Genomic DNA, 17668 nt, shown 5'->3' on the forward strand with positions numbered 1-17668 from the left:
AGATGAGAGCCTGTGCCTCAGCTCCGTCTCTGCAGCCACTTCCCCACTCCGATACCTGGGAGCTCTGCTGTACTCAGGCACCCCCGGTTTTTCTATGACCCTGAGGGTCCTGAGACCACACTCTCTCAGCGAGGGTTCCACCTCCACTTAGCCTCTGGAGCAACGTCCCTCAGAGGAGCAGACTTCTAAAAGTTCTGATTTTGTGCTCTACTGCTCTGTCAGTTGCCGGTAGTGGCTGGCAGAGGCCCCCTCTCCCACCGTCTATCTTCCCGAATATCGCCTCAGATTCACTTCTTCACACATCCTACCTTCCAGAAAGTGGTCACTTTTCTGTTCAGAGTTGTTCCTATTCTTTTCTTCGATCTCCTGTTGAGTTCGTAGGTGTTAAGAATGGATTGATCCCTATCTAGCTGATTTCCTGGGACCAGATGAAATTTAGGTCTCCACTCCTCTGCCATCCTCCCTCCAAAATATTTTGATTAAATCAAATTTTCAAGAATCTGAATGTTACTAAAATAATGATATACAATTTAATCCTGTACGTAATATGCATAGCATATTCAGAACACCTAAGTATTCTATGAAGTATTACATTTTTATTGTATAATTATTGAATAAACATGGTTATATCTGGAAACTACTTAAAAAGTCTCTACAGTACTTATTGGGAAAAACTTGAACTAAACTTCATTATCCTCTGAGTTTGGAAATTGATACTAAAGCTTGAATTATTAGCTTCCTTAGCTTTCAAGTGTATTTTTACTTTTCATAAACATAGCAAATTTAGTTTACTTCTCAGAATAATGGAAGGAAATGATTATATACTTCAGGTTGTTTCTTCTGATCTGATTTTGCTATCCTAGACAGACATCATCATGTCCTGTAACCTTACTCTCTTCTGGTGCTTATCTGCCCACATACCTGTTTCTTCTGATGAACATGCAAATTCCTTCTATTTCCCAGCACATCGTATATTTTTAAATGTTTCTGAATTTTATTTAGGGTTCAGTAGTTTTCCTGACTACATTAATGAATATGTAATATACATATGCATATATATGCATACATTTTTATGCCTACCTATGTCTCCTAGAAAGAATGTGAACCTGAACTTGCTAACTTTGGATAGAATCAGAGTTCTCTGACATATTCACTTCCCTACTCTTGCAGGTGACAATATGTGCCGAGTAAATAACGGGGGCTGTAGTACACTGTGCTTGGCCATTCCAGGAGGCCGAGTATGTGCTTGTGCTGATAATCAACTTTTAGATGAAAACGGGACAACTTGCACATGTAAGTTTTGTTCATTAGTTACATTCATTGATTATACATGTGTTTTTGAAGAGGAAAAGCAGATGAAACCAAAGGAATTAAAATCAAACTTGGAAAGAGAAATTCAGATAATCACTTAGGTATAATCTTCTTTAGGTTACAAATAATTAACTGAATTAACTTATATAAAAAACAGTGAATAATGATGACGTTTTCCAGAGCATTTGTGACTGTTGCATAATAGTTTACTAATAAAAATATATATATCTATAAAGTAGTTTATATATATTTATATATTATATATATAAGCTTATATATAGTTTATATTTATATATCTTATTTTTGTATATTATATATATAAATAGTTTAGTAATAAAAATATATATATGCCACAGAAGAAAATATTTCATAAAATTGTTAAGGACCTTCACCATTAGGACAAGCTCAGTTATCTATCTTTGTTGGTGAAGAGAAAAAGAGAGGCAAAAAAGAGACTTAGGGAAATTCAGGACTTTCTCAAGATACTGAATTAATTGGATTGATTGACCTGGATTAAAGGCACTTTATTAACTTTTACTGACCTCCCTCAATTTACTGCATCTTGTTATTCCAATGTGACCCTTTTGAAGTTTGTTCTCTTTATATGTATCAAGTTCCTTAACCATAGCAATAGGACACATGCTATGTATCTATTGAGTACTATAGAAATGTTTCTGGAATGGTTTGATCTAGAATTGCATGTTATTCATGATTCTTCAGAGAAACAGAACTAATAGGATGTAAATATATAGAAAGAGATTTGTTATGAGGAATTGGCTCATGCAGTTATGGAGGCTGACAACTCCCAATATCTGCAGTCAGGAAGTTGGAAACTGGGGAGTACCATTGGTGTAGTTCCAGTCTGAATGCTGGTAGGCTGAAGACCCTAGAAGAGCCAGTGTTTCAGTGGGAGTCTGAAGGTCAGAAAAAAAACCATGGACAGTTCAAAGCAGTCAGGCAGGGAGAATTCTCTTATGTGCAGGAAGGTAGGCTTTTTCGTTCAATTCAGGCCTTCAATTGATTGGATGAGGGCCACTCACCTGCTTAATTTAGTCTACAGATCCCAATGTTAATCTCATCTAAAACACTCTCACAGACACACCCAGAATGATATTTGACCAAACATCTGGGCACTCTAAGACCTACTCAAGTTGACACATAATATTAACCATCACAAGTTATTAAATAATACATAAATAAATGCATTTTTCATCAATTATAATGATTGTCTCGGGGAAGGCAGAAGGAGAAAAAAGTATAAGATTTCAACTTATCTGAAATGTTTTATTTCTTCTGAAGAAGAAACAATGTGAATAAGGGATTTTTACAAATGATTTAATACATAGTAACATTTGAGAAATATACAGAAAAAATTTAAGTGAAAAATCCACCCATTATGCCACTATTCAGCAATAAACTACTAAGACATTTTCTTGTTGTTCCTTGTAATTATATGTCCCTGGAGGTTACTATATTTTACTACTACTAATAAGAATTATAGGTAAAATTTATTGTATTCTTATATAGGATGTGGGACTTTATGATAAATTTTCATGGTTCTCATTAGCCCTTATAATAATCATATAAGGAAGATACTATTATTACTTCACTTTAATATTCAGAATGTAGACTTGAGGGTTAATAACTTTTCATAATTCACGTAATTAGTACATAGGAATTTAGATCCCAAATTAGTTTATTTTGGAGATGGAATTCTTAGTTATGTTGCACTTTTACACATTTTGGATCATACCACAGTATCATTTACATTGTGCTTTATTTTTATTTAATAGGAGCATAAGCATCTTATCATGTGACTACATATTCTTTGTAAACATGATTTTTAAACCATTTATCTTCATTTTTCTACTTGATGTTTGGTGTTATTTCTGATGGATTGTTATAGATATGTGTGTGTTTCTTTACTGTTTATGATCCCTTCTGTATTTTACCATATAGTCCATGGTCAATTTGTTACATTTTCTTTTTTAAGCATTTGGAATATTACTACCAGTTTTAAATTCTATTCTTAGTAATTTGAATTTTAACTATTTGAGATGAGGACTTTGGCTTCTATTCTCTTTATCTTCCTTAATTTCATTCCTTAAAATTTAGGATTTCTGACAAGGAACATTATTTTGAATCATCAATCAGTAAATCTTTTTATAAAATGTTTTGACATGTATAGCTAGTTTGTTGATCAATTTTATAATATTTTCTTTTAGACCTGACTCAGTGTTTCACTGGTTGTATTGCTTAGAAGTCAAACGTTAGTTCCTCACTGTTTAATTATTTATTTTCACTGATGTTTAGGATAGATAAAGTAATTTCTTGAAGTTGCTTCTTCAAGAAGAGGACAAAGACTGTATAACTATGGAGTTCCTGTGTTTTCTAAATAGGTTTCCTTTGCATTTATACATGACTGACAATTCTGGATATTAATTCTTGGCTAAACAAAAATTTTCTTCAAAATTCTGGAAATACTATTTAATTTATTCTGGGGTACTATACTTGAGAGTAGAAATACAAATTTTACTTCTCTGGGCAAATTTTTTCTCATTGTTAGTAGGGTTTTTAAATTGTCTATTAAGACAATTCCTGTAGAACATATTATGTTCTGAAGTATACTTTCTTTGTGTCATCAGGTGGTTTCCTTCCTTTGTTCTGTAGTATTATTTTTTAATTCATATTTTGTTGTTTATTTATTATCAGAAGGGAAGAGATCTACCAAGACCTATGGTTTTTCAATAAGCAGGGATTAAGCATTACTTTGAACAACATAAAGTCTTTCTGGTTGTCTACTAGGCTAAATCTTATCTTGGTTATTGAGAGAGAAAAGGTGTAGTTTATATGTACATTTCCTAGTTCAATTTTTAGTATCTACCACAGATTCATCTAAAGTTATTTTTCTGGTATAAAATGAAATTTTTTACTATCCCAGATGAATAATTCTGACATTTTGAACAAATGAAATGTGTGTGTATGCATGTGCACACACACACAGACACACACAAACACACACACACAGTAACCTTTATGGACCCCCACCCAGTGTTATCCTGCCATTGCTCTACCTCGAGATTTCCTCTCAAGGATAGAAGGTACCAGTGCAAGTATCTCCTTTTTTGATAGACGCAGACCTTACAGTGAATGCTGCAGGAGCAAAGGGTCTCTCTTTTTACCTAAAGAAAAATAAGCTTATTCAATTTTTAATGGTAAAAGTTTGAGAAGCTTCTGGCTGAATATTTAAACCTTGTTCTATTGGTCTTGCAAAAAAGTCAAAATTCCCTTAAGATAGTGTCAGTTGAATGATCAAGAGGCTGAGTTTTCAAGGATCGTGTGAGTTTTTATCCTTCATCTTAGTTTTCATAGTGGGAAGTTGGAGGGAGAGTGTATACATCAGATATATCTAGATGGTTTTTTAAGCTTGAAATATTCTAATTAGCTTTTTAATTTTAATTGTGTGAATCATAATTATCTGGATCATTGACATCCAAATTATCTTTCCTATTTTTTCCTTCACTCTATGCCCCATTAAAAATTTATGGATTCCTTATGAGTTGACAAATCTATATTGATATTGATATAGAAAAGATACTGACCATTGGATATCTTTATGTAAATAAAAATTGGGTGACTTTTGGCTTTTAAGGAAATACTATACACAATGTTGGTCATACAGTTATGATAGGAAATTTGTTATCATGACTGGACACATATGATTATATATCTGGTGAAAAAAATTTTTCTGTGACTATTGGTGTCTTTCTAATATCTACAATTCTTTGATGATGTAACTCCAGTGCAATAAAAAGAGATAGGAAAGAAGATTATTTTATCTATACTTGTTACACTAAACAATGTTAAATCAACAAAACCATCTGCATTCTTATTTGGGAATTTGTTGTTTCATTTGTCTGTTTGAAACTCTACTATATCTTTAATAGGGCATGAAACTTGCCAGGTTTCTTTCAAATGTGATGGGAAAAATCATGAGTAAGCAGATAATAACTCATTTCTTACAAACAATTCATAGTGTGTTTATATAAATTATTCCAGTTCCTATTCCTTTAATGGCAAAAGTTTTTTAAGGATGTTAGCCTTCAGACACATGAAGAAATGCTCAACATCACTCAACATCAGGGGAATGCAAATCAAAACCACAATGAGATACCACCTCATACCAGTCAGAATGACTAAAGTGAACAACTCAGGAAACAACAGATGTTGGTGAGGATGCAGAAAAAAGGGGAACCCTCTTATACTGTTACTGAGAATGCAAGCTGGTAAAGCCACTCTGGAAAACAGTATGGAGATTTCTCAAAAAAAGTTAAAAATAGAACTACCCTACAACCCAGCAATTGTGCTTCTAGTATGTATCCAAAGGATACAAAAATAGTGATTCGAAGGAGCACATGCACCCCAATGTTTATAGTAGTAGTGTCCACAATAACCAAAATATAGAAAGAGCCCAGATGTCCATCAACAGATGAATGGATTAAGAAGATGTGAGATATATATATATATATATATATATATATATATATCTTCAAAAGAATATCTTCAAAAGATATATGTATCTTCAAAAAGAATGAAACCTTGCCATTTGCAATGACATGGATGGAACTAGAGGGCATTATACAGAGCAAAAGAGCAAAACAGGTCAGAGAAAGACAAATACCATGTAATTTCACTCATATGTGGAATTTAAGAAGCAAAACAGAACAACATAGGGGGAGGGAAAGAAAAATAAAATAAGATAAAAACAGAGACAGAGGCAAACCCTAAGAGACTCTTAACTATAGGAAACAAACTGAGGGTTGCTGGAAGGGAGGTGGGTGGGGGATGGGGTAATTGGGTGATGGGCATTAAGGAGGGCATTTGACATAATGAGCATTGGGTGTCATATGCAACTGATGAATCACTAAATTCTACCCCTGAAACTAATAATATACTATATGTTAACTAAGTTGAATTTAAATATTTTTTAAAAGAATATGTTAGCCTTAGTTTTCAGATGAGGACATGCAACTGCAAAAGGATTACAAATAGAGTTCATGGTTGCAGAGTATGGTATAAATCAAGTATGAGCATGCCACTAACTTCTCATTAATGCTGATTCCTCTCAGCTTCTAATTTAGTTCAGGCTACGTTATAGTTTTCTGAACTGATTTCAACTGGATTAACTAGGTAATCTGAGTCAACAAGCAAAACAAAAATACATATTGCAACCACTGAGATATGATTGTCCTGGTTCCAGTCATCCTCGTTGAACTGACATCAAATGAACAAAACCCATTGGCAGCTGGTCAGACCAGAAGTAAACACCAAAGGTTGTGTCTCAATGAATTTGCACCATTAGGCTGTGCCAGAAGAGACATTCACCCAGCAGAAAAATATTGGCATGTTACATGATTGATTAAGGATGAATTCTAATGCCATGCCTAGAAGGAATCAAGAATGAGAGTAGGCTGGACTCTTTGTCCTTGTGGATCTTGTGTGGCATGGGCAAATCCTCTCACAGTTAGAAATGAGACCTAGTGTAGCATAGTAACTTGGAACTGACTGCACTGGAGAAGCATATGTAAAGCCAGTTGATCAATTATCAAGTGAGTTTTTTAATTTATTTTGATGCCTTTGTGGGGAAAAATACAATATACAAAACTAATAAATGAGAACATGGATAATCCCAAGAAAGTAAGTTAAGCTCCTAAAAAAAAAGATAGTCATTATTTTTTTTAATAGTGAGATAATTTTGTATAGAATAATGTCAGTAATTCTTTAAATTCCTCTTTAGTGGCCTGAAAGAATAGACAAAATTTTCCAATGTGCCTTACTCCTAAGAAAGCAGCTTAAAAATATTGATCATCCAAGGTAGCATTGCACAATTATATGTCAGTGGTGCTCTGTGACCTTCTTTACCTTCTGGAACACCAGATATATTCCTCTGTCAAAAACAGTACTCCACTATGACTAAGCCGTTTATCTGTTCAGCTGTGACAAGCCTTATGTTCTAGGATATATGCAATCTAATGTGTAGTAAAAAGTTTAAGGCAGTAAAAAGTTTAAAAGCCCCATCCAAATGAATATTTATGGTCTTCTGTGCATAGGAACCCACAGAAGATTATGTACCACTTAGGTTGGCTGCTCAGAAGACCACTCTATCTAATGAAAGGTCATCCCACTATGATCTAAAGGAGAAAATTCAAAACCCAGAGCAGCATTTTTCACATTGCCTTCCTAAATAGGCAAGCTTATATAAAGGCATCAAAAACACTGCAACTTCAAGTTTTCTTTTAGGTCCTTTTGTCTTCCTGCTCAAATAAAAGGATAGTTAGAAATTCTCCCCAAATACAAAAACAATCTGCTAAATAGACATATCCTAAAGTGAAATGTATAGGGACCATAGGAAAACTTCATTTTGTTTGTTGTACTAGGACTCATGCTTTTATGACTAAGTTATCATAATTTTGATATGGTCAACAGCAAAAACATCAGTTGACAGAAGAGACAATGATTACTTTAGATACATTACCACACTGGGATTGAAAAGAGGAAAAGCAAAGTGAAAAACACAGATACTTGTTCATGGGCACCACAGCTTATTAAACCAAGGTGAGGAACATATGTATTTAGTTCAGTTTCTGAGCTGAGATCCAAATCTGAGCTGATTCCAAACTAAAATAAAATAAACCAGTTTATTAGTAGGGTTTCTCCCTTTACTTCATTATGATCTGGACATGAATTCCAGCAATCCCCAGTTTTTAGTGGAAAGTAATTCTAGAATGCATATTTCCTTTTGCAGTGCATGGAAGAGTCATGTGGAGACCTTCTAATTTCAATGTTCTAATAGCAGGTATCATAGGATGTTTGAGACCTGACAGTTCCTTGCCGGGAATGTTATGATTCATGTCATTTTATTTTTGATCCTGGTTAAATTAAAGGATTATTTATTACTTTGTCAGCTTTCTTGCTGGTGAGATCATGTTGTAATATTTTTACTAGAAGTGACCCTGGTGGTAGAATTATGGGTTTTGCATCAGTTTTCAAATTCATGGTGCAAAGCACAACTCTGAAGCAAAGCTTGCAATTCTAGCACTTGTTAATATATTGAAAGCAATCTATGTGTCTGCCCAACACCCAAGAGCTATATAGGTTCAGTCACATTAAACATTGGAACAAAGTCACATACATGGAGCTTTTCCTATATGTTCACTTTTTTTGGCGTGGGGGGGGACTTTATTACTCTTTCTGTTTATCTATATATGGATCTTTTCCCCTTCAATTAAATTAACTTCACCCGTGATCTTGGGTGCTGGTAAAAGACTATTAGCTTTTGAGCCACTTGAAGTGATATTGTTTTCCTGAAGTATTTATATAGTCTCCAGAGAAAGAATTTCTCACTATAATAAATGGCTGTAATGTAGAATTATGTCTCTACAAATTCCAGTAAGTTAGGCAGCAAGTATTTTTTTAATGTCTACTCTATGACTGGTTCTATTCTAGGTATTATTCTGTTCTGTATGTGACATTGTCCTTCCTACATTCAAGAATTCCAAGTGGAAACATTAGATGTATAAAAATTATTTATAAAATGACTCCTTTATAGAGGTTTATGCAAGGTATACAGAATACTAATCTTATTTTTTCTAGGTGCTATTAGCTCTCTTATGTGATACCTAATATTTGGCTTCATCATCTCATTGATTCTCACAAAAGTAGGTAGATTGGCTGGCCATCAGCTGGGGTGTGACGATAAATGATGTTGCTGCCCAATTCCACGGAGTTAGGTCTATGCTTGGAAAAAGAATGCTTTTTGAATGTCAAAGCTACGATCTTATCCAGATTATCACTTATCATATTAAACATTTTCTTGATAATGGACATTGCTAGCTCAAAATCATCTGTCTTCTCTCATTACAGATTTTGCACATACCTGATAGCATTATGATAGCATGGTTTCTGTGTGACATACTACTGGTTACATTTGGAAGGCTTGAGTTAGGACTAGAAAATAACCAATGATGTCATACACCTTGAAAGACTTTGGAAATCAAAACCCAGTATTTTTTTTTAAAGATTTTATTTATTTATTTGAGAGAGAGAGAATGAGAGAGAGAGAGCACGAGAGGGAAGAGGGTCAGAGGGAGAAGCAGACTCCCTGCTGAGCAGGGAGCTCGATGTGGGACTCGATCCTGGGACTCCAAGACCATGACCCAAGCCGAAGGCAGTCACTTAACCAACTGAGCCACCCAGGTGCCCCCTAGTATTTTTTTTTAATATTTACTATTATGTCAAAAATTCTGAAGGGTCTTAGATTCTACCTTAGGCAAGCTAACATATTAACTTGTAAAAGATTCATAGATTCTGACAGAAGACACACAATTCCTGGATCAGACACAGAAGATTTTATTATTCATGTCACAGCAGGCAGCATGAGTTTCATGTTCATATTTGTTCTCTTCACCCCACCCAGCCCCAAATCATATAGGGGCAGTGCATAGGCAGGTCTAGGTGAATGCTGCACACTCAGTGAATTTGTATTCACACTAAAGAACCCAAGCTTGAGTCGGCCAGAAAATCGGCCCAACATTTGCCCCAAAGGGAGACATTATCTTTACTATTTTGGCCAAGAAAAAAAAAACCTTCTCTCTGCGCTAGAAGATGGCGTTATCTGTCTTCCAAGGCTGTTAGCTATATAAGCATCCTTGAAAAAACGTCTAGAATAAAAGCTGACACAAGATACATGGAAATGCCATGGAGAAATGCCTCTTGCCCAACAAATTATAGGGCCTCGAAGACTTGCAGACACATTTTAAAATGTCAGAGATATTCATGTATGTTTCATTATATCTTTTCTTACAATTATAACCAATGTCTAACTGCTGTTACAAATTATAATGATATTATACTAATGACATTGATATAGACCAATATCAGCAATAAATATAAAAAGTGAAATTATATCAAGAAGCTGGCTCTAAAGATGTCCATCGACAGATGAATGGATAAAGAAGGTGTGGTATATATACACAATGGAATATTATGCAGCCATCAAAAGGAATGAGATCTTGCCATTTGCAACGACGTGGATGGACTGGAGGGCATTATGCTGAGTGAAATAAGTCAATCAGAGAAAGACATGTATCATATGACCTCACTGATATGAGGAATTGTTAATCTCAGGAAACAAACTGAGTGTTGCTGGAGTGGTGGGGGGGTGGGAGGGATGGGGTGGCTGGGTGATAGACATTGGGGAGGGTATATGCTATGGTGAGTGCTGTGAATTGTGCAAGACTGTTGAATCACAGATCTGTACTTCTGAAACAAATAATGCAACATATGTTAAGAAAAAAGAAAAAGAAGAAGATAGCAGGAGGGGAAGAATGAAGGGGAGTAAGTCAGAGGGGGAGACGAACCATGAGAGACGATGGACACTGAAAAACAAACTGAGGGTTCTAGAGGGGAGGAGGGTAGGGGGATGGGTTAGCCTGGTGATGGGTATTAAAGCGGGCACATTCTGCATGGAGCTCTGGTTGTTATGCACAAACAATGAATCATGGAACACTACATCAAAAACTAATGATGTAATATATGGTGATTAACATAACAATAAAAAATTAAAAAAAAGAAGTTGGCTCTATTGGTTTTCAAACAATTGTCTTGTTATGAAAAATAAAAATGAAACTTTGGACATTGTCATCATGTATTTTTGAAAATCGCCACCTGTTTGTTAGCAAATATCATTTAAAAATAACCAACAAATCAGAGGGGAGATGAACCATGAGAGACTGTGGACTCTGAGAAACAAACTGAGGGCTCTAGAGGGGAGGGGGGTGGAGGGATGGGTTAGCCTGGTGATGGGTATTAAAGAGGGCACGTTCTGCATGGAGCACTGGGTGTTATACACAAACAATGAATCGTGGAACACTACATCAAAAACTAATGATGTAATGTATGGTGATTACGTTAACATAATAATAAAAAAGAAGTAAAGAAAATTTTGTTAAATAAAAATAAATAAGTAAAAATAACCAACAATCCACACATATTTGAAACTATGTTTAAAAGAAGTTTGGAAGTTTTGTCTATTTGCATTCTTTCCATAATGATCTAAATGTCACTTGAAAAACATTTAGACTCTAAGCAGCCTTAAAGATCTTATCTCCAAATTGGCTATGTTAAAGAATATTTAGTTTAAAATGTTAATTTTGGGGGGGTAGTTTTTCTTTCCCTAGACATCTTGCTCTTCTTTAATATAGGTGTAATTGTTCAAAAGCAGCTATAATTTCACTCTTGTATATGTATATCCTTGATCATTTCTTAAAACTGTCAGTTGGGTTTATTTGATCAAATGACCATGTGAAAGCCAAGCTTTTTAAATTGACGGGACTGTTATCATAAGGAAAAAAAAAGATGGTTTCTTGAATTTTTCAATCCTCAAGCTATAAAACAACTGAATTTATGTAGCATTTCTTTGAAGTCAACTATAGAGAGACTAAAGAAAATCTTAAAGCTGAACTTAAGTTCAGAAGAAGCAGATTACATCTCAAATCAGGTTTCTTGTCTGACTAGATTTTTTTTTTTTAACTGAGAGATTGTTGACCATTAAGCTTAATCGTTATAGAAAGAAATTAATCAAAATACTCTTCATTAAATGCCTAGTTTTAAGCTGGGCTTATATGGATTCAAGGAAGAAATTATACCACCCTCAAAAATCTTAGGGTCCAACTGAGCAAACTTGAGACTCAAAGTAAGGAAAGTTTGCATGTCATCAGTGATCAATTCTAGAGGTTTTGAGAGGAAAGCTCTATCCTAGAAAGACCTAGACATATCCTATTGTACTTCTACTTTGCTTTGGTTACTACTCTCCTCCCAGTTGCTGCTATAAAAAGACATCCTTGGGTTGAATAGGAGACCCAGTGATCTCCCCTTTTTGTTTTTATATTGTTGTCATTTCCTATTTGGGTCTTGTTCTATATAGATAACAATTTACAATTTTTATTATTATTATTATTTTTACTTTCAAGTGACCTTACAGAAATGATATCATTAGAGAAATTGCTGCTTCAGCATTTTGTTATTAAAAAAGATTAGTTAAAAAGGGAGACAAAATTACTATCAGTCCCTACATACAGTGTCTGCTTGTCTGAGAGGGGATAGAAGAGACACAGGCTTACCTTTGTTCAAATTGAGTATTTCATTTACCCTTAAAGCCTTAAGAGTCTAGATTTAATGGACAGTTTTTCTTTTCCAGATACAGGAACCCTCATGCCTTGTGCCTCACTGCATAACTCTCTGAAGCAAATTCTCCACAGTTATGGTTCAAGAATCACATTCCCTCTTCCATTCTTTGGAACAGGGGAAATACAAGTATTAAAGGAGTGTTAACACAAAGCGTTCTAGAAATGCCTAATATGTTTTCTCAACATCCCTAATTATTGGCGTGTATATAGGTTTTATGAGAGTTCATCAATCCAAGTGAGTTATCCAAAATAAAGGTCAAAGCCATCAGGACTGGAATAGAAAGAGTGGCTTTTGTTTCTCTTACCAATAAACCAGCTTTTGATAATTCAACGTATTTTTCAGTCCATGAAACACAAATTTCTTTTAACCCTTGCCCCATATTCCTGTCTTTTTGTAGACTCCTATGAAATCCACTCAAAGAAAGCAAAAATCATCATCATAATAATAGCACTTTCAATTTGTGAATAAATCCCAATCAACTGAATTCCTAACATTTGATTAGAGAATATGGGGTATATAGAGAAAACACTGCATAGAATCTGGATGTATAATGAGATCATTTTTTATTAACTTCATACTTCCATGAATAACTAACCAGAGATGAATTTTTCTCCCACTTGCAGACCAGCAAAGTTAAAATAACCATCATGGCTGTGTTCTTGCCTTATTTTTTCACTTTGATTAATTTGGAGTGTACTTGTCTGTAAAATGGAGGTAGTAAAATTTTTTGCCGTGCCTACTCTAATGGGTCATGATGATAATTGAGATTATGAATGAAAGCCCTTTAAAAAGTAAAACTACACACTTAACATGAATATGAGGTGGTATTATGTTATTGTTGTTGGTATTACTTATTATTTTGGTGACAGTTGTTTAAAATACATCTTTAAAATTCTTAGTAGAATAATTATTGTCAGAAAAACTTAATTTTTTTCTCCTTTAGAGGAGTGGTTGTCACTGCAATGTTAAGATATTTTCATATTTTCTTCAAAATGAAATGAATCAGTATTTTTGTTATTAAAACAAAGCTGACATTTTAATGAACTGAATATAGCTAGTATTGTTCATATGGCTTTTTTTTAACCCTAGTTAATCCTGGAGAAATATTGCCTCACATATGCAAAGTTGGAGAATTCCGCTGTAAAAACAGACACTGTATCCAAGCTCGCTGGAAATGTGATGGTGATGATGACTGCCTAGACGGAAGTGATGAAGATTCAGTAAATTGCTGTACGTTCTCCTTCAAGTAAAATTACAGTTCCCTGAGTCTTTTATTATTTTTTAAAGATCTTATTTATTTATTTATTTGAGAGAGAGAGAGAGAGAGAGAGAGAGTGCATGCACAAGCGGCGGGGGTGGGCAGAGGGAGAGGGACAAGCAGGTCCCCGCTCAGCGGGGAGCCCCACGCAGGACTCGATCTCAGGTCCCTGAGATCATGACTTGAGCCAAAGGCAGATGCTTAACTGACTGAGCCACCCAGGTGCCCTCCTTGAGTCTTGTAGCGTGTGAACTATCAAAGCAGTTTGTGAAATCTAAAAATATCTGATAAAAATTGAACTTAGTTTTTTTTCCCCCCCTCAGTCATCCGTTTATATAGAGTAGACTTTAGACTGTCTCCTTGCATGGTTTTAAAGCGCTGCGTTTCTTGGGCTTTTCCATCTTTAATGTTCTCATTTTGGTTGCTCCAGAAGTTCCTCCTTCTCTCTTCTGTGCTATCAGTGCCACTGCACCATTGTCAGAAGGTTGCTATAGGAGACCCTTTTGGATCTCTGAATTTAAAGATGTGGAAAATCAATTTAAACTCCCTCAAGTCAGAATTGCTCATACAGAAGGTCACGATCCACTCTATTGCTCCTTGGCAACAGAGCCTTGAAGAAGATCCAAGGAAACAAACGTGGGTTTGGAACATGTTATTACTAACGTCACTGGCTCAGTACATGGTAGGAGACCCCTATGGGGCACTGAGATAGAAATTCAAGGTTTGATTTTCTTCCCTTTGGCTTCTATTTAGCTGTTTATCATTTCCCACAATAGGAATAGTTTCATGTTTCTGGTTGGGATAAGGAATTGTCCCACATGTGGAAGGAAGACACTTTGAGAAGCACATTAAATAATGTTTTGAGAATATATTTGATTAGAGTCAAAATGGAATGGTTTTGAGATATATAAAATATTTTTATATGGAGAGAGGTATGCAATGGATATATGTATCTGTAACCCTTTAATCTGACCTAGATAAATTATTTTAAAAAGAAAATTATTTTTTCTTTCAATTGATGATATTTTCCAAGTTAAAATGGATAAACTAATTGAGTTAATTTGCAGTCCTCCATTTTCTTGTCTTTCTTTTCTTTTTTTTTTAACCAAGATTATAAAAATAAAGTTTTAAAGATCTTTTGTTAAGCATGGGCAGAATTGAGGCAACTGAGTGGCTCAATCTGTTAAAATGTCTGCCTTCAGCTCAGGTCATGATCCATGATCCGTGAGTCCCAGGATGGAGCCCCACGTCATCTGGCTCCCTGATCAGCAGGGAGTCTGCTTCTCCCTCTCCCCCACCCCCCTCCCTGTCCCCTGCTTGTGTTCTCTCTCAAATAAATGAATAAAATCTTTTTTTTTAAAGAATGGACAGAATTAGTCTAGGCATGTATGTAATGCAATTATCTATATTTTTGGATAAAACTCCAAGAATATGAGCTTTTAAAATATATTTTCCAGGTGTGTATAAATACATAATACATGAGTTGTAATTAATATATGAATATAACACTACTTTCCCTTAATTTTCAAGCATGGACTCTGACTTCAACATTACATGCTCCATGTTTTCAACCCTATTAATATTTATACTAAAAAGTGTTAATCCATAAACAACATATTAAATACTAAATTGATGCAATTAGACAAAAATTTCAGAGGGGGAGAACATTTCATCTAAGGATAAAGGGTGTTTTTCTTAACTTTTTTACACAAATGATGTATTATTTATTGATTAAATTAATTGCCTCCTTCCCTCTGACTCACAATGGCTATTCATGGTTTTAGTGAATGCTCCCTGAATATCAGCTTCCTGCGTAGTCACAGAGCGCCTGTGCAGAGCACAAGTGTTTTATCACAATATTCATGTAGTGTTCCTTTAGGTCCATGCTACTCCCTGTGTGATTGTTCTTTTCATGAATTCACAAAGAAACTCATTTCCTCTATGAGTATATGGGGCATTGCATACTGTTAATTGTAGTGTTAAAATTCCTAGTCAGGATTTTTTTCTTGGTTATTTTCATCACTTCCCATACTGTTACCCAAGCCTATACTATGGACTTTTCCTGCAGTCTTCTATTTCATTTATAGTCCATATTCAATTCCATATAATTAATTTTTCATCTTTACCTCCTCTCCAACTTCCCTGGCTTTAAGCTCAGCAAGTGTCCAGCTATTATTCCTACCACTATTGCTCCCTTAACTAAAGCCCACTTTCCAAACTGCTTCCAGAATGGTATCCATAGATTGAAACCAAATCTTCTTATTTCAGTAAATCCATAACCAACAAGATAAATTCTAAAATCCATTGATTCACATATAAGCATGTTAGGACTCATGTTTGCATTTTTAGCCTTACATGCCAATCATGTATACACTTACCTTCTTTGTTCTGATATATCAAATTGGACTACAAGTAGATCTCTAAAAAATGCCCTCTGTTTCTCGCCTCTATAACACTGCAGTTTATGGTAATCCCCATGGTTTACCATGACCTTAATAGGGAAGTCTTTTGTGAACATTGAAAAATCTCCTCTATATAGCCCAGTTGGAGTGAAACATCTCATGTATATTTCTTTATCATGGTAGTGACCAAACAATATTGCAATTATATGCTTATTTATCTGACGCATCTAAGAGATGAATATCTTTATGAGCAGACACATTATGTTGTAGTGTCTTTGTAGTCTCATAGTCTAACAAAGAACCCAGCATGCGGAGAATAGATGACTAAACAAAAGGGGCAACAGAAAACTACCTTCCAGCAATATGGAATCTTTTCTAAACTTGCAGTGATTCTGAGCAGTGTCATAATTCTGAGGTCCAGCACTATGGTTAATATGCCAGCACTATGTCATTCATTTCAGAAGATTATTTATATATTAAATGCCCATAAGCTTTGCCCTTGAATTCTGTTATCATTCTGTTTTCTATCCTTTAGCTTCTCAATTCCGAATCACAAGACTATGGGTTGTATTTATGCCTCCTTTTTGAACTCTGATTTACATCATTAATGAAAATTACAAAAGTCCTTGATCAAGCTTTATTGAAGTATTTTTGCATAATCTTGGCACTTTAAAATTTTGACCTTCTAATATACTGGATGAATTTTATTCTCATGAGCAACTATTCTTGCTAAACTCCCTGAAGTGAGTAGAAAATGTTAATCATGCTCAAATGTCAGGAAACATAAGACTTTTCCCCCTAATTTTTTTTACTGTACATGAATAAAAACTTTCTAAAAAAGTGATAAAACCACTTCTCACCTAAGCTACTTTAAAGAAATAGTATTTTGTAGAAACTGGCTGGAAAGACATACATTTGTTATGCAACAGCATGATAAAATGGCTATTTTTTCAAATTCTAAGTAAAACTAATATCAAGATTTATTTTTATCATACAGAAGTACAACTACTGGGCACAAGGAAAATTACTTCAAAAAGAGCTCAAAGGAGTGAAACAAATACTGAAGAGCATGCCAATTCAGTTAGGAATTTAGCCTCCAGGATGCAGGAAAAATAATCACAGAAGGTTAGCTTTAAGATGGCCTCCTGCTGTGCTTAGATATTGGAGGTTTAATCCTTAGCTGTGCACAGTTTTCCATATGAGGATTGGTCTTGTCCTCAGTATATTTTGTGGTTGCATGTTTGTTTGTTTGTACCAGGGAGGAAAACTCAGGATGGTCATTTTTGTTATTAAAATTATGCAGGATATCATATTTAGCATCAACTCCAAGTCACAAGTGTTGCATTTTTTTCCTACCCGTCTCAAGAAACACTGGGCAAAGCATAACAAAATTAGGCTTGTTTAATATTACAGAAAGTACTGAACGGATGTGTGTCTTAAGAAAATGTAT

General features: G+C 34.8%; 1 protein-coding gene across 1 annotated transcript in view; it reads left to right on the plus strand.

Annotated features, from left to right (window-relative positions):
* The window catches only part of LRP1B (LDL receptor related protein 1B), a 1894461-nt gene that overhangs the window by 1148596 nt on the left and 728197 nt on the right, over positions 1 to 17668 (plus strand). The window contains exons 15-16 of the mRNA XM_073905704.1: positions 1171 to 1293; positions 13648 to 13788. Of these exons, the coding sequence (XP_073761805.1) occupies positions 1171 to 1293; positions 13648 to 13788 (264 nt within the window). The remainder of the gene's footprint in view (positions 1 to 1170; positions 1294 to 13647; positions 13789 to 17668) is intronic.

The sequence above is a fragment of the Callorhinus ursinus genome, unplaced genomic scaffold (assembly GCF_003265705.2).
Source record: "Callorhinus ursinus isolate GAN/ISIS: 27379988/994484 unplaced genomic scaffold, GSC_fseal_2.0 scaffold2, whole genome shotgun sequence".
NCBI lineage: Eukaryota > Metazoa > Chordata > Mammalia > Carnivora > Otariidae > Callorhinus > Callorhinus ursinus.